Here is an 18,256-nt window from a genome sequence, read left to right on the forward strand (position 1 = left end):
ATTAAGCCATACCCCCATTTCAGGCCCACTTCTGTCAGGAATGACATCATGTATGTTCCTGTAGTATCCCAGGCATAGTGTGGTACATCGGACAAGTGCTCCCATGTATAGTGACAAGATTGGGATCAAGAGAGGCTCCCTGCACTCCAAGTGACTGTGAAGCAAAATGGCTACAAAAACAACCTGCAAAGCAAACAAATAAAAGATTAGTAGTTTGTCTGTTTGTTTCTTCAGGGCCAACGTGTCTCCTGGCTGACTCCACGCTAGTGCATTTGAGCCAACAACCACGCGTGACTACAGTATACGACTTGGAGCATTTAGAAACTTCAGTTCCCCCCTGCATTCAGTCATACAAATGAGAAGAACAAGAGTTAATATTATACAGAAGCTATATAAAAAGTACTTGAAGGTATGGGCAGGTGTCAGACTAGGGGCCATAAATAGGAGGCTGGCATGCAAGCCTGGCAAAGTCTGGCAGCAAGCACATGGTTGAGTGTCACCCTTCCCAGGAGAATGTGGTATGCTGATACAGACTGAGGCTGGAGACGTCCTTCTAGGTTCAGCTTCTAAGCCCTGCTTTCTTTTTTGGGGGCGGAGGAGGAATTAAAAAGCCAGATGTCTTAAAGTATTCACTTCAGCATTTAGAAGCAGTCTTAATTTATCCCAATTTTATACTTTTTTGAGTGCAATTTCAGTATTTCTTCGTTCTTTCTTGAGCTAAGTGCCATATTGATGTAACCAAAAAGGAAACTTTTTGTCTCATGAACAGCTCATAATTCAAACATTTAAATTAAATACTCAATCCAGAAAATGAAGGTAATTGATTAATACAATATAATTCTCTTTCATTAACTAAAGAGCTGACAGTATGCCTGTTAAATTCCAAGTGTCTCTGGATGATGGGCACAACTGGCAAACTAACTGTGTATGGTTTTGTGAACAGCAGCATCAGGAACAATCCTGCCAGGACAAGCTGGCATTCAAGTGAGTTCCAAGAAATACATTGTTCAGGGGCAGGTTCTCTCTTTCATTGCTAGAGTTCAAGAAATACTTAAAGCACACTGTGAAAATGTTTATTAGGGAGGCCGCACTGTTTGAAAGGATTTGCAAAACAGCTCATTTGAACTCCACAAAAGAATTCTTCTTCAGTAAACAGAAGTAAAGTCAGTCACAAAATGTGTACATGAAGCTATCCAAGGAGAATTATCTACTGCCTGTGCACCTATTGCCTGTGTAGGGAGTAGATGTAGGTGTAGGCAGCTCTGGGCTATGGAGAACCAGAACTTTTTGTTTTCTGGTTTTATGCTTCCTCTGTTCAATATTTTGTTACAGACTGGAGACAAGATGACAGGTGTCTTATTCTTCACAAGCCTGGCACCCCACTCACCAGCCACCATGAAAAGGGCATGCGTACCATGGCCAAAATAGGAATTCCAGCTTCTGTATTTAGGTGTAAATGACCTGACATGCATCTAAGGTCAACAAACTTTGTAGGTCACATCAGAACAAGAGCAGAGCCTGGGTGTTAAGGTCATTTAAAGTAATTGGTATTATCTTCAGGGATTTAATGCAGTATTGTAAAGGGGCAGACATGCCAAACATAGAATAGCAGCTGACTGAATGGTTTAATCCGGTTTATAGTTTGCTCCTATTTTGTGTGAGGGGAATGTTATGGAAAATTGAACTAAGTGGTGTTGACTTCTTATTTCCTTTCATGTTGTCCTATTATTATAGTCTTTCTTACCCAGTCATTACCTCAGCTGGTAATGGGGCAGTACTGTAACTGCTCTGCAGGCTCTGGGATCTTCCATTCATAATATGGTCATAAATACTTAAAAAAGAGGGCTCTGTGTTGGTTCTTAAATGGTACAACAATGCATATGAATATTGTTTTACAAGCATGTCTTGTGCAAAGCAACAGGACATTTAACACCTCTCTGACAGATGGAAATTCAACATTGGGTCTTCCCTCTGTCTCCCAGGGGTATCACCCCAGATAGCTTCTGCTTCAAATCCAAGCCTTCAGCTTCTGGTCCAGTAACAGGAACAGTGCTATACCGGCACTCAGAAGATGGCTTACACCCCTGCATTTCAGCAGATTAGACCTCATGTGCAGAACTGACAAGTGGGCTGAAGAATCAAGCCTTAGCTTCCCTGCCTACACTCCCCACTCAGGATTTCATTGCAACTGTGTGAAGTGTTGGGGAGAATGTACACAGGGGAGAAAGGTCTCTGTCAAAGTAGTGCCTCAATTGGTAGCAGTCATCAGTACTCCTGGATGACTTTTCTTTCCCCCAGGGGTGCATGCGTACATATAGCTTGATTCTCAGCCATTGTAGCACAGTGTCTGGAGGTGCCAGAAGATAAGGCCCTAATCCAAACAGTCCTGGCTCCTTCTCCTGACATTGCTTCAAGACTGACTTGATCCAGTCAAGTGAGACCAGCCTAAATCACAAATGTCAGCAAAGAGTGGGGAAACTACCAGAGAACAGCACACAAGATTATTTTCTCTGGTGTGTTGTCCATGGCAGAGAGAGAAGGCAGTCTCTGTGCAAAAGCATTACTGTTTAGGAAAGCATCTAGTCCCTAACACAACTGAAAGAGTGACTGCCAAGTGGAGGCATTACCTGAGCTATGACATCTGAGATGGAGGCACATCCCACCAGGAAACTGTACTTGTGTTTCAGCAGAATCCCCGCATGGGTCCATGCCTGAAAAAAAAAAAAGGCAGAACAGAACGTGAGAAGTGATTATGGTATTTGGTAAGGATTTCAGGTCCCAGAATGATGTTTTTTATACAAAAAACTTAAAAAGCTTTTTTTCCACCAGCAGCACCTGGTGTGAACCTGGGCAAATGTTAAGCAAGTAGGGCAGAGAAAGCACTACTGCATTTAGTTCCTCTTTGCCAGGGCTGGCAGGAAGAATGGGAATAATTTTACAGATTGCATTGAAATTTCTGAGCAGGATAGCCAATAAGAAAGTGTTCCTTCTAAACAGACACTGCACAGGTTATACGAAATATTCTAAGGGAAAAATGTTTCCTGTCATTCACCAGTTGAATGCACCTCAGAAGTGTATTCATAAGCTATACTGAGTCCTGTCTGAAAAAGAAAACTTGAACGATCCTACTTCTTTTTACTGTCAGCTACTGTGTTAAGTGGAGAAAGCAGTGGAGGCATGCCATGAGAAGGTTATCCTTTCTGACTTTTATATAGAAGTACAGGAATTAAAGAGAGCTGCCATGTATTTGTTTACGTTGTGCAGGCCACATGCAGTCAGCCTGGTGATCTGGAGAGCAGCAGCCCACCCACACGTGTGGCTCTCTTCCCCATGCATTTGAGATATACTGGACTAAGCTGCGCTTGCAAAAAATAATGGTAACAAATATCTTTTCCATAAATTTGCTTTGAGAAAGTATTGATCGATGAGCTCTGCAAGTGACTTGGGAATGTGCAGCCAATTGAAATCTTCCAATACAAACTGTATTGAGAGGACACATACAGACAATCTGTGCAGCCCATCACAAGATGACCGGTGCTTTCTAGCATGCATATACAGTAACTCTGACAAGGCAGCTGAGGATTTTTACATTTGTCATGATCTCTGGATGTTCAACTCCACCCAGATGCTTTTTCCAGGTAGCAGAAGATGATGTGTTCATGTATATCCAGAGTTATTGCTTGCAAAGGACATGCCTTCCTTCTGCAGACCTTCAGCTTCCCATCAGGTAACAGACTTTGCAAACTAAGGTCACCAAAGAAAAAAATAACATTGATATTAAAATTCAGTTCTGAATCATGCACTCACCATGGCATCCATAAAAGGGAAGGCAGCAAGATAAAGGAAGGCCCTCCGAGTTTTACTTCCCACTGATTCATCCACATGGTGTAGCTTATTAATAATGTAATACCCCAAATCGCTATATGCTGTAGAGATACAAGAATAGGAATGAATAATGAAGGTTACATTATGGATTCTGCATAAGATGCTCAGAAGTACCCGAAAGAGTAGGATGCCAAAGAGCTGTGAGATGCACCCACTCAGCAAACAGCTGCAGGGGCTGCGGGATGTCACAGCCTCACCAGCTGCTGTTTATTACTAAGGAGTGCTCTCGCAGTCCTTTTTCAAGTAACCTTTGGCAGAGGAGTGATAACAAATGGCTGGGTTGGGAAATGGGTATAGTAAGTGCCACATCTGTTTCCTAAATGAACACACTGGTACTCCAGAAAATCTACTGCTCTTTCATTAACTCAGGGCTCTTTGTTAGAAAAGCTGTTTTCACCAGACACTGTGTATTTCATGGGATATAGTGCCTTATAAATTCTGAAACCACCTATTGCCACTGCATTCTCATGACATTACCTGTAAACCTGCCCAGAGTTGTAAAAGGAGCACTAGGATTTGCGAAGACATGCAATAAATCACACTCATTATGCTCCTGTGAGCGCCTCTCCCTTGCTCTGCCTAATGACCACCTCTGCTGGGACCTGTCAGGGCACAGCACAGCTCACTGTGCATTCGCTGGGCAGCCTCTAACAGCTCTTACTCTCCTTCCTCATTTACAGCTGGCATCTCAGGAGCCACAAGTCAGAAAAGGGTGCTTTGCACTGACAGAAATCAAGGGGTTGCCACTTCCAGTCACCAGTGTATTTGCTGTCCAGTTTCAACCTCAGATGAGAAGAGTTTTTGGTGTTGGGCAGAACACCTTTCGTCAGGTCTCGGTTCCCAAGGTGTTGGGTTGAAGATGGCACAGATGCACAGACTCCCCACAAAGCTACCTACAGAACTGCTTACATCTCTTTGTATTATGCTTGTTGGTACCCACGTTACCCAGCTGTTTTAGTAACCCCAGAGGCCTCCCCATGACTTGGAATAATGAAGAACTAGGTACGACTGGTGTCTCTGAACTTGGGAACTTACATAACATGTGCAGTTAAGTGATTCAACTAGCTTTCAACTTTTTATAAATCATGTTCTACACCTGCATATTATTACATAGCTTCCTCTACACCCTTGTAATGGTTGTTAAAAGAATGACTGGGTTGTAAGTCAAACTCCCAACACAAGTAATGGCAGAATCACCTGTGCCCAGGTAGTCTCAGTTCTCTTCTGTTTGTGTCTCTTCTAAGGTAAAGATTTCAAATGTGGACACTTCCCTGTTTTTCTGTTTGTAACAATTCCACTGTCACTGGACAGGCCTTTATATGGAATATTTCAGGAAAGTGATCCTTTGCATGCAAGCGGTTCACGTCATCGGATCCACAAATGGCTAGCACTAGTTGTTTAGCCTATAACTTACTCTCATAACTCATAAGCAATGTTTGGAAGCAACAAAAGAAGAGTTTAAGTCATTATTGTTTTGTTATGGCTTAAGGATACAGCAGTTAAATGGTCTACAGGGCTGAAAAGACTTTCTAAAGTAAGAACAGTAGTGTATACAAGGGAGCAAAAAAAAAAAAAAAGTATCCTGACAGCACTGGGAACAAGTGTGAGCCTCAATCCAGACAGCCAGGACTGCCCCAAATATGTTAAAATGGTAAAAACTCCCCATTTCCCTGTGCTGGTCCCTATCTACTATTGTTAGGCTCACAGTCTCTCACTTCACCCAGTGATCCCTAAGTTGGGTAGCTATTCTTCTCAGCCACTCCCAGATATTTTCAGTTACCCTTCCAAAGGGTATTGGGAGAGAACTTTAAAACTGGACTCTCGCCTTTTCTAAGTTCAGGGAGGCCAGCTTAGCTCCTTAAGTACTCATTTCTTCGCTGCTAAGTTCAGTCACACATCAACTACAGCCTCTTCTTATTTTTGTATGAATATTCATACACCAATTTTCACTCATTATTTTGAAACCAGTCTGTTGCATATGGATTTTTGCGTGGTTACTCCTTGTAAAAAGCTGCTTTTGTGGCAGGCCAGTATGCTGATTTATCTGAATTTACTGATTTGAATAAACAAGAACAAGTTTGGAAGGCATGTGAGGCAAGTTGCCTCTGAGGGTCAGATTCATTGAGTTCTCTCTTAGATCCCACAGAAGTTGCTTTAAACTTCTTCTACGTAAAAGCTTAAAAACTGTTGCAGGAAACACATCGGTCTTGTTCCCCACATGGGGAGTAACAGAATCCAAGTCTACGTGCTGAGGAATGTCCTCTTGGGGAGCGGTCTCCATCAGCAGTGAAACAGGGGCAAGACACCATGCTGCAGAATTCATCTGTGCTCTCTGTGCACTTCACCCTCTGGTCTTCTCCTGCTTTAAAGGAGTTTTTTAAAGTGCTTAGAAAATAATAAGTAATGAAAAACTTTTTTTTTTTGTCTCTAAAAGCCATTGTTATGTTTAACTTTTTTTTTTTTTTTAAGTTTAAATAAACAGAAAAATTCACAGAATTAGAGAGGTCAGAGACTGAATTACTCTCACTTCTAGGAACAGCCACTTCACCACAATTGCAGTTTAATGGTAGGGCACTCTCAAGGGACTTACACTACCACAGCCCGCAGCACCAGAATTTAAGAATTCTAGGGATATCAGCATTGCGCTTCAGTAAGCTTTAAGATTTGTTTTCCTCTCCCCCATCCACAAGAAGTCTAACTGCACTTTTTAATGTGGCTTTAATTTTAAAATAATAGTGGCTAAGTTTAAAAACTAGTTTTAAAATACTCAACTATTTTCTTCGACATGTCAGTGAAAGCACACAATCACTGTTGCTGATGTCAATGAATGTTTCCGTCCTCAGAAAGAAGGACTCAGCAAGCTGAGATTTACTGACAATTATACAAGCATGTGTCTCTGAGCTGTGAATAAAGCAATTGCTGATGCAATTAGAACTTAACCTTGGCCAACCTTACATACTTATTATGAAGCACAGAACAAAATTAATAACAGACAACAGAGCTGAAGAGTATTACATGAATCTAAAGCAGATGGCTCTTCCCATTCCTTGCATCATTTCAACCAAAACAGCGAAGTCCAACTCCAAGACAAGCTGCCTGTTTGCTCTCCTGGAATAACTCACTTATTTTGATATCTATGGATCAGTTTTGCTTCTGATATAACAACATTTAAGCAGGAATTCTTGCTTTTGTCTTTTCTAGTTGAGTTGTAAGACCTGGATGCTTATGAAATGACAATGAAATAAATACTGTGCACCTAACTGGATCTCCTCTCCTCTACACTGATTTCTCTAATGAGCCGATTACTACCACATAAATTTCAGACATCCTTGAAACTACTGAACACACTTTTAATGATGCCAGCAGTCTCAAAGAAATAGCCACACCGTAGTCATTTTGGGGCTATCTACTATCCAGTATGTTATACATACGTCGTAAAGAAAACAAAAAGAAACTCTCCCAGGAAGTGATACCACTTACTTCTAGGCACAGAGCTGCATATGTCAATATTCACTTTACCGGAGTAAAAAATCGATAACAACAACAACAAAAAAACACACCAAGAATGTTTCTGTGTTAAAAGTATGTGTTGTTTTTTGTTTTTTAATATTTTTAATAAGCATTCCATATTCATTCTTGGTGCCAGTTTTAAAAATTAACTTGGACACCTGAGAAGTAAACATCTATCCCGCTGCTAAGTCAGAAAGATGCCTCACAGGGCCAAAACCAGCTAAGTGATTTAGGCAGATAAGAAAAGGCCAATTTGCTAAAAATACAAAATTATAATGGCAAGTCTGCATTTGGAGATGGCACAGGTTATATAGATTTTGTGATGTCTTTGATTAGCCTGACATAAAACAGAAACAAAAGCCTGGGTCCCCCATGCAAAAATTCAGATGATCAGGGTGTCTTGGGTTTTGCATTTCTTTTTTTCTCACAGCAATGAATGAATAACAAAACCAGCTTATGAACATCTCAGTGAAGACTGATAATTGCAGTTGTCATCTTCTGTGATCAACTGTAGTTGCAAAATTGAATTAGTTAATTTTTCCAAATCTACCAATGTCCAATGGTCTCTTCGGGTAAGCCAACATCTCGTAAGTCTCAAAATTTGCCTGTTTTAATTAAAAAAAATATTATCCTAAAATCAACAAATGCTGTGGACGTAGGCTTTCTTCATTCTTCCTTTGTCCTGAACAAATTGCTGACAAGAAACTGCCCTTGTTGTGGAAGAAGGGCTGGAGCAGCTGGGGAAGCAAGTTACTGCTTTAACAATGGCCACTTGAAGATGCTGAGGCAGGACATGTTTTTAATAAATAACCTCACCTCTTAGTAGACAAAAATAAAAAAGTAAGCTTGGATTATATTCTGATTTGTGTTCCTGTGCTTTCATCTTTTTCCAGGGCAAAAAGTTTAGTACAAACCAGTACAGTGGCCATGTCAGAACTAGACTGACTGGAAAAAATAGCTCGGTTTGGCATAAGCTCTCCTATGATTCCTAGTCATGGAAAAATTCCAGTAGTGTTACACTGGGAGCAGTTGGATCACACTTATACCTCACTTCTTCTGCAGGTCTTTAATGTATATGCAGTGATCACGCATGCAGGTTCAAAAAAATTACTAGCAACTGCTGACGTTTTCACCTGTGCAATCTGTGCAGGGAGGGGCCCTTGCCCAGTAGGAGATCAGTAATAAACTGGCACAAAACAACAGGGTCACTCATACTTATTGGCCATCCAGTCTGCTGTGTTTGCCTTACTACTAAAGTTGCAACCTTTTTTTCCTGGTGATGCCAAATGATCCACCATGGAATTTTGGTCAGGTGCAGGAGGCACCATTGAAAGGTGTCTACTTAAGCAAAGAGGCTGTTTCCTCTTTGGAAATAAACTTTTGCAGTATAGTATTTCTCAGCAAAGTAGTGAAAGGCTGAACAATGCTGTTTTCTTGCCGAAGAAGGTGTGCATGTTCTTCATGACACCAGTGTTAAAAGGACTCGCATAGTATGGAGGACTTAGCAGCAACATCTATTAATGCATTATGTTAGCATACTGTTCTCTAAAGTAATGCTCTATTCTCTCCTCTGTCAAGCTGGTAGTTTATTCAGATTTCAATAGTATGCACAGACAGGTTTATCATCTTGAATTCCTTCTCTTACAGCCCAATATTCCCACTCAAAAGCCAATCTCTGAAATAACTAGATGCTTTAGACTCCTTCCTACAAGGAAACTCTAACTAGTGGCAGTAGCTGCTCCCAAAATAGCACAAGAGAAGGAAGGCAGCCTACTATCTTCTATTTCCAGATCACAACTGAGACAGCAAAAGCAGGAATAACATACTGACCAAGGCTTACAGCAGCACTTAAAGCGAGACAAGAATAAAGTTTCAGTTGCCTTTCATCAAGTTGTTTCTTGGTTCTTACTGCTACCTGCACAGGAGAATGACAGGAACTATTGGTGAAGATATTGTGGACGTTCATGGCAATGTGGTACAGTGATGACTTAAGGACCACAAGCTGTGAGTTTGAGTGGTTTGGCTCAGCCAGTCACTCCCACAGAGGACAGTGTTAGCCCCTATGGCGGAGCAGTAGTGGGGAGCTGATGCTGAAGAAATGAAGTCAGTTGAGTGAAACCGTCTGTTTTGATATTTCAAACAAGTAGAGGCTGCTGTTTGTGAGGAGCTGTGTGTACAGACTGCAAACAGTCTCTATCACAGTTGGAAATTTGGTGATTCATTGTGGTCACTGTGCTTCTACCACCACTTGTTTTCTTCCTTCTGACCTTCTGTACTCCTTATTTCATTGGCTTTTTTCTTCTTTGTTCCTTCCTCTGGGCTTCGACAACTACAGCAAGCAGTCATGCCATCTTCCTTAGCCCCATACATAAGGCATGCAAAAGAAATTCAGTCCCTTGAGTGGTGTTTGTTTCAGTTTTTCATCTGTCAAGTATCAGTAACCTGAATTTCTCTCTCCTGTAGATAGTCTGTAACAGGCTTGTGGCTGTTGGGGAGTAGCTGCAGATCCTTGGAAGTTGCCTGTCTGCCACTGGACTCCTTCTCCTCCTTCTGCTAGGAAGACTGCGCATCTGTGGGTCAGAAAAGAATAATCAGGATTTGAAACATGTTCAAAGGAAATTTGAAACACAAAACTTGGCAACATCACCCAGGCAATTGGTGCTAGAATCTGACTAACTCCATTCTCTCGGGCACTCTGCCAGTCTCTGCTGTGGCCTTTGCATATTTTCAGGCATAGACAAGTTAAAATACTAAAAAATATTTTGCAGTCTGCCACCATAAGCAGCTGAAAGATTGTGCAAAGCCCTTTAACCAAGGGCTTTAAGGCATGGAAAGTACAGCCTTCGTATTTCATTTTTTAATATCTGCAGAGAGGGCATTTCAGAAGTTCTGAACTCAGCAGGGCTCTATTTCCAGGCAAAACCAAAAGACTTATCTGGCATGTTTTCAAATGGCTGCCCAAACAACTCTCCTCAATAAAAAGTCCCACATGGAAAATTCAGCTGCCTTTCACCTGGAAATTTGATAGTTATACTTTAAATGTTCTCAAAATCTATAATAGCTTAAAATGAAATTTTGAATGACTAGAAAATATTTCTTTTATCCAGTTGGCTAAGTCAAAAACTTTGACCAGGACTGGTGGGAAAACAAGTGCGCAACTAGAATAGCAGCTCTGGGGGCTGAAGAAACATTCCAAGCAAAGAAACTGGAAAGCCAAAGTTACAAATGGCCCACAGTTTATAACACCAGTGCAGTGAAACAGCCTCAACTGTAAACACATTGAGGAAGTGACCAGTTGATAGTGGTGGTAAAATAAATTAACTTCAGCATGAATTTTTATCATGGATTCAGCTTACAAAATTAGCAACTGCTTAAAACTGCCACAGACTTGCCATGGCTAGTGAGCCATTACTGCAAGCATTTATTATGACTGTAACATAGAGTAAAAGTAAACAGTATGGGGCTGCTGTATCAGTGGTGGAATAAGAGACACAGTGGTGAAACAAACTGGAGTGCTTGGGAGGCACATAGGGCCATTAAATACAGCTGGCATCCTGTTAAAGGATAAGAGCAGTGGGCTTCATATTTGCCTGCTCTACCCAGGCAGTAACCGTATGCTGAGCATGTGCTGTTCTTCAGACACGTTAGTGTCTGATAATGAATGGTGCCCCACTTCCAGGCCACTCCATAACTTCACAGCAATTCCGGAAATTGCCATCACACTCGCTTTTCCCATCCAGCTGTGACAGAATGACCCCCTACTGCTGGTCAACCAGCTCAGTCCTACTGCCCATCAACCAACACGTGCCTCCACAGGCTGTTGTGTTACCTCCCTCCACCCCCTTCTCAGAAGTCCCAGCTATTAGGATTGTACCTGTTGAATGAAATGCACTCTCTGCTTCTTCCTCCAGCGTCCTTTAATCCTCATTGCCAAGCTACAGAGGTTTCAGCTCCGTGGAATGAGCCACAACATGCAGATAATGTAGTGCAGTTCTTGGAGAGGATGAAGTTTAAGCCTTCCAGGTCATGTGGCTTTTTGTTGCTGTGGTCCTGGTCGATGCTTGGGTTGATAAGACATTTCTCCAAGCTATCAGGAACTGGCAAATCCTGTGGTTGCCTTACTTCTTATGTTCAGTTCAGAACTGCTTGTGTATTTTCCTTGTTTCAGAGTACACTGAGAGAGCTGACCTCAGTTTGACATAAAGTGCTCTTTGGAACTGCTTCTTCTTTCACAAATTAATTACTCAACAGAAGTGAACCATGACTAGCACTAGTAGAGTAATACCTGATATTTCAATGATGTTGCTGACCTACTGACTTAGAGACTTGTACTACATGATAAGTAGCAAAGGAACTGGTACAGAGGGAGTAACTAACAACACCACCAAGATCTGGCAAAGAGCTCTGCCTTCAACATCTTGAAGGCTGGCTACAAAGGGATGTGCCAAAACCATTTGGGCAGATATTGCTAGTTGCTACCTAACAGTAACACTGAGCTATCTGCTTCATGCAACCTGTCAACCTTACCAGAGTTTTGCTCACACACCTGACTAAAAATGATTAGCAGCATGTTGAGCAGCCAGGCAGGTGAGCCCTGGAGGTGGAATATACCACCTAACAACCTGTTTTAACAGTATTAAAAATTGCATGACTTGGGCATGCTACCAACACAAGAAAGTTCATCCCTTCTACATTTCCCCTTGTACTAACAAATGAAATATTAAACCTACAAATTAGTATGTTTGAAGACTAGCTGAGGGAAGCAAAATAAAAGATGTGTTAATTAGATGTGAAGTAACCTTACCTATTAAGGTATGAAATACAGCAGCTACAGCACCAGCCACAACCATGCACAAAACTGCTTTGGTCCTGTCTCTCTTGCTGTTCACAAACACCAGACCTACGTTTTTGAAGTCACTCATTGGACCTGTGAAGAACTTCATCAGGGAGTACGCCAGCCCATAGCTGGCCAGCATTTCCACAGCATCTTCCTTAACTGCAGCAATGCCTCTATTCAAGGCCTGTTGAAACATAAAAAGACAGAGAAAATACTGCAGCAAATGTGAAAGCATAGCAAAACAATCTTCTTCAGCCAGTGTCTGAAAGAACAAGTTCAGCTCTCACTGTTTACACCCTGAGTTGACTTTTGTTTCTCTGGGTTCAGCAGCAATAAGTGATGTGTCATAAGCAACTTCATAATTTCATACAGACTGTAAGTTTAAGTTACATAGATTTGAAGATAAACTGTGTTTTAGGAATTAAGGTAGATATCTACTTCTAAAGTATATCATGGAATTCCTGCTATACCAGAAGTCAGTTTTTCTGCTTTTTAGAGTAATTGTATGACCTGCTAATATTCATGGATGATACAAGACTATTTAAATGCCACTTCGAGGCCTTAGGTCTGAATTAAACAATGCACAGTCCTTGTAGGCATCTGCACAGGTAAAAAAAACCTCTAACATCATTACATGCTGAAATTTCAGGAGCTCAAATGTGGTTTTTTTTTTCTGTGTAATGAGATTTGCACTATATCCTATGGATTGGTTTTGAATAACTGGTACTGTGCCATGATGTTTATTATTATAAACCTAGGGCAAATATGCACGTGACTAAACATATCTGTTCTGCTTTCATGTATTTTGAATTTAGGTTTAGATTGGTTATTAGGAAGAATTTCTTCACAGAGAGGGTGGTCAAGCATTGGAATGGGCTGCTCAGGGCAGCAGTGGAGCCCCCATCCCTGGAGGTATTTAAGAGAAATGTGGACGTTACATTAAGAGGCATGGTTTAGTCATCAGACTTTGTAGGTGAGGTTAATGGTTGGACTTGATGATCCTGAAGGTTTTTTCCAACCTAGATGATTCTACAATTCTATGATTCCACAAGGTTCTGATCCTATATTTATTTATGACTCTTTGTAACATATTTAAAAAGAAATGCAGCACATGTATTTCAAGGCATATTCAGGTTCAAATACTCTCACAAGTCATTCTAGGTCTGTATTTAGGAAATGTTTGCCAATGAATTGCTGAGAATTAAGTGGATTATTTTTATAGCTACGGTAAACCACAGCAAAAATGTGTAACATTGCTTCAGATTCCAGCTTGTAACAAAATGCTTCTAAAATTTCGAATACAAATGACAGTATGATAAGATTTATTTGCAGTGTGACAACATCAATCATCTAATATATTCAGAAAACTTAAAACAGGATTAGATTCAAAAAGCATGAAGGATGAAATATGACTTGTTTTCACAAGTATTTAGTTCCTATGGGTTACAGTTGGTGTGTGCTGACAGGGCTGCGGCACTTTGGCCAACCAGGAACATCTCTCCAAACCATGCTGCAAATCTCAATCTATCCACTTCCACAATATTTCTAATACTGGAGTTTTTTTGGTTTTTTTTTTGAAAAAAACACAGCGTATCATCAGGTAACTGTGGTGAAGTCCATAATTCGAAGTTCCATTTCAAATGTAAGCATGGACTTTCTGTTGCAGTCTTTTGCTATTTTATTTTTTCCTTTTTTTTTTTTCAGACCCTATAAGCAAGCAATTTCCATTGACTTCAAAAATCCCACATCCACATAGCAGAAATTAGCATTTTACCTACCATTCTTACCACTCTTTCTGTAAGATGTGCTTAATTTTTGAAGATAGAGCTGCACCATCAGCATAGTAAAAAGCTGTAGAAAATGCCAACTTCTCAGTCCCTCATATCTGCCAAATCTCTCTTGCAATGTGCTCTGCCCTGAACACTTACAGTTCCAATGTTTTCATTTGTCTTGCTCCATTTTATCCCCTCCTGAAAATAACCTGTGATAGGTACTGAATATCCGCAGATGCTCTATAAAACCTTTTTTGCAGTACAGATACTTCCATCTGTTGCACTGATAAGAGTTCAAATTATATTAAAATCACAGAATCATAAAATATCCTGAGTTGGAAGGGACCCACAAGGATCACTGAGTCCAGCTCCTGGGTCCACACAGGACCACCCAAAAATCAGGCCATACGTCTGAGAGCATTGTCTAAATGCTTCTTGAACTCTGGTGGGCTTGGTGCTGTCCTGGGGAGCATGTTCCAGTGACCAATTATTAAATCTGCAGATGTCAAATACAGTAGTGGGTGCATAAAACTGTACTCGGACAATCTGTGGAAAAGACTGTGGCCTGCGAAATAAATAGTTAAGTTTAGCTGCCTTTTATGATGATGGTAGTAATGATGTTGCTTTTCATATCAAGGTGTATAGAGTTACAAACTGTTCATTTAAACTTCCTTAAGATGCTATACCTCCCTGTTGCTGTTGCCAGTAATAGGGAAATAACCTTAGATTACGCCATGCAAAGGCTTCCTTCGTTACAGCTTTTTCCTCTCTTTTCTTTTGTCCACACTGAAATATTCCTAGCAGCTTCAATTTAAAGAGAAACCATTAACCAATTTCAGGTGATCTGATTTAAAAGCTTCCTGTCACTTGCAAACAGCTCAGTATCTTTTCAGCACAGCTTCAAAAGCACAAGTGCTTCCTTCCTAGTTTGGACAACTATGGAATATCAGAGTCTGTGGAGGCAGACAACCTGACAAGGTCCCTGGGATAAGTATGGCTTTAAGAAATCACACTGTCAAGTGGCACAGCATTATGATCCCTCCCTAGAGACACAAACCTCTGCAGAGCACAGTGCTCAAGCCAGTGACACTAGCTCTGTGTGACTGTGGCCCCTGGGTACCTAAGTTTTCCACCCAAGTAGGACGGACAGAAAGACTTGAATGCTCCAATTTCTCTTCCCCTCTGGTTTTACCGGCTGAACTCTGATCTCTTTTGTACCAACAAATGACAGGCAAGTAGATACTTCTGAGTAATTTTCCCCAGACAGACACTGTGTACCAGGTAATCTCAGCTGGCAAAATCCAAAAGGGACTTTGTAAGAGGTTTGTTGCCATTGGTTTATACTCCTGTGGAACAGTTGGCTGACGTGATGAAATACTCTAGAGGCCACCCCTGAAAAAGCAATGCTTCTAAATGTTTCTTTGGAAAGATCCTGAAGAAATGAACAGTCAATGGAGCAGTATACAGTTGGTTTAGCTTCAGTAACTTTCTTTTTCCATTTCTACTTTAAGATGACAGTGCAAAAAGTTCTTCATCCTCAGCTTCCAAACACTCTACAAGAACAAACCTATTTGTGCCACTGAAACTGTAATGACATATTTGATATCCTTAAATCCACAAGAAATCCCAGATATTTGGAAAAGCCAGTTTGGGGTGCTATATGAAAAATACAAGCAGTTGGTAATCTTCCACTCTAATTTCCTGTTAGATTTTCAATTAAATCTTTCACAAAGGAAGAAAAATATAAACCAGGGCAAGGTCTCCATCTTTTTATCTGATTCCATTTTATATACTTCCTGTGTGCAAAAAAATTAGTAATAAAAATTGATCAGTAGCATGTGTCCCATTTGTTTCACATAGAACAGAGCCTATCTCTGTAAAGCTTTCTGTGGCTTGTCAACAAAATCACACAGAACTAGGTAGTAATAATAATGACAGTGCTTATACAAGAAGTTAGCTTGATCATACATATTGCAGATGTCATTCTACTTTCAACTGGCTTACCACACCTAACTTGAAGGGAGAATTATGAAATCCACATGCTAGAAGAAAGACTATTGGGGATGGAACATCATCCTGAATTTTAATGAACAGCTAACCTAATATGTCAGTTCATGAAAACAGCACAATAAATTGCTTTTCATCAAATGATTAAAACAAAACCACCCACTGACATTGCTCACTCTTCTTTTATAAATACCAAAAAAAGCATAGAATATTTCCAGGCTGATCACTATCTAGTAAGAACGTGAACCAGCCAGTCAAAATAAGTCATATTCCTAAAACACTTCTCAAAAAAAGCAGGCACCCAGATTTACAGTTAGTTTTATGCAATGTCTTGTATAACACATTATGTTATTACTAGAAAGATGAGATCTTTGCTAGAGGACATGGAAACAACTCCTTGAGCCCTTTTTAATGAAAAAATGTGCGCTGCCCCTGATGTTTGCTAAAATCAGAGAGGGCTAGCATTTTAAAATTTCCATCTGAAAGATTCAAGTCAGAAAAATACTAAGTAATATGCTTAATGACATTTCAAGCCAGTAACCACATCTTCAAAATTGGGTACTGCTGCTGGCTTTATCTTCTTACGAGGAACATATGTGACCTTTATTAAATTTCTAGGAAATGAATAAAGGATGAATCCAACAATCTTTTGCATGGAAAGGCAGTGATTTAAAAAAACAACTGTGAGAAAAATGTCAAAGGTCTAGCTTGTCCTATTTTGCATGGGCTTTCAGCATTATTCACTAATATTGGCAGAAAAAGTTTGGTTCCTATCAACAGCTCCACATCTCTGTTGCCAAAAATTTGAAGTTGTGCCTTAGGCTGGGTTCTAAAGTGTTTGATTACTTCTCACATGATCCTCCTATGAAATAGCTCAACAAACATTTGTAGGATGTTTCCCCTCCCCTTGTCTTTCTTCCAACCTCTCCTCTCCTAAGAAAGAGGAAGAGAGCCAAAGTATTCAAAGACCATGCTGACATAGGGAACAGTCCTTCTCTGGTGTCCAGTAATCCCACTTTTGATAATTGTTGGCTGAATTTTCATTTAGTAAATCCTGTCACACTGAAGTTTTCAGTATCAAGTTTACCAGTTGGCTCTGGCTGTTCGGCTTTGCCCTGTCACACCTGCATGAACTATGCTGCCAGAATGGCATGTGACAGACCCAATACGTATCAGCATGAAATGACCATACTACCGTATCAGTGCTGAGCACTGTCCTATCTGTAGCTCTGTGTCTTATAAAGGCAGGAGTCAATGGTAATTAGAGGGAAATATCTAGTGCCCTGTGGTTAAGACTTCCGCATACATAGAAGTGGGAGAAACTGGGGTGAAATGGCTCTCAGACATTTTTTCTGTCTCAAGAAGGTTGTGCAAGCATTGTGTATGAAGAGAAGCCCTGAGGGGGTAGAAGGAGTCTGACCATGTAGTTAGAAAATGACAACTGATGAGTGTTCATTGTTATGTGCTGTTTCGTTACTGTTGTTCTTCTTTTGCAATGCTTTTATCCTAGTTCAGCCTCTCTAATTTTGAGCTGGCACCTGTTGTTGATCATGCCTCAGGTGACCGAAAGGCCACCTGAGGTCAGCTCCTATTAGCCCTCTGCCCAAACACTTCCTCCCTCCTCTCATACAGCCACCGCCGGTCCCCAGGCAGCAGGCGCGTCACCCGCTCGGCCTTGCCCTGTCCACACCACTGCTAGGCCCTGCTCTGTCCACACCGCCGGCAGTGCTGAAATCGGAGGCTGCAGCCCTGGCCCCCAGGCTGAAGGAAGAAGAGACACCCGCTCAGGGACAGGGACATTTCAACACCTGAGAGGCATGTGGTCTGTCTCTGGATGAGTATCAGGGCTGTCCTGAAAAGGAGAGCTAAAGTTTTTCTGCCTCTTGCCACTTCCTACTTCAAAAGAAACTGGAAATGCAGGGCACGTATCAGGGCTTTATCTTAAAAAAGACGTTAGCGTACTAAAATTTCTACCAAATTTACTCTGCCTACTTAAGTAAGGAGAACATGGCCTAGAAATGAAAAGCAAGAACAAGTATTTTTGCAAGACTCCTACTCTAATCTTAAATGCCCGCTACTCTGTGACCGTCACAAGGCTCTCAGTTTTACTTGTTGACATTATTCACTCGCTTCCCAATGTCAAAGCTGTATGAAAGTGTGTCCTGGGAGAAGCTTAAATGAAGACTCTAAATCCAAAATCACATAATTTCAGAGCACTCACAGCTTTCACTTGACCCAAGACACA

The 18,256-nt window shown here is 40.9% G+C and overlaps 1 protein-coding gene across 1 annotated transcript in view; it reads right to left on the minus strand.

Annotated features, from left to right (window-relative positions):
* Positions 1 to 18,256, minus strand: part of ANKH (ANKH inorganic pyrophosphate transport regulator) — a 108,955-nt gene that overhangs the window by 37,459 nt on the left and 53,240 nt on the right. The window contains exons 2-5 of the mRNA XM_048072119.2: positions 12,200 to 12,416; positions 3,808 to 3,926; positions 2,628 to 2,711; positions 13 to 183 (exon numbers count right to left, since the gene is read on the minus strand). Coding sequence (XP_047928076.2) covers positions 13 to 183; positions 2,628 to 2,711; positions 3,808 to 3,926; positions 12,200 to 12,416 — 591 coding nt within the window. The remainder of the gene's footprint in view (positions 1 to 12; positions 184 to 2,627; positions 2,712 to 3,807; positions 3,927 to 12,199; positions 12,417 to 18,256) is intronic.

This window comes from Anser cygnoides, chromosome 2 (assembly GCF_040182565.1).
Source record: "Anser cygnoides isolate HZ-2024a breed goose chromosome 2, Taihu_goose_T2T_genome, whole genome shotgun sequence".
In the NCBI taxonomy this organism is placed as follows: domain Eukaryota; kingdom Metazoa; phylum Chordata; class Aves; order Anseriformes; family Anatidae; genus Anser; species Anser cygnoides.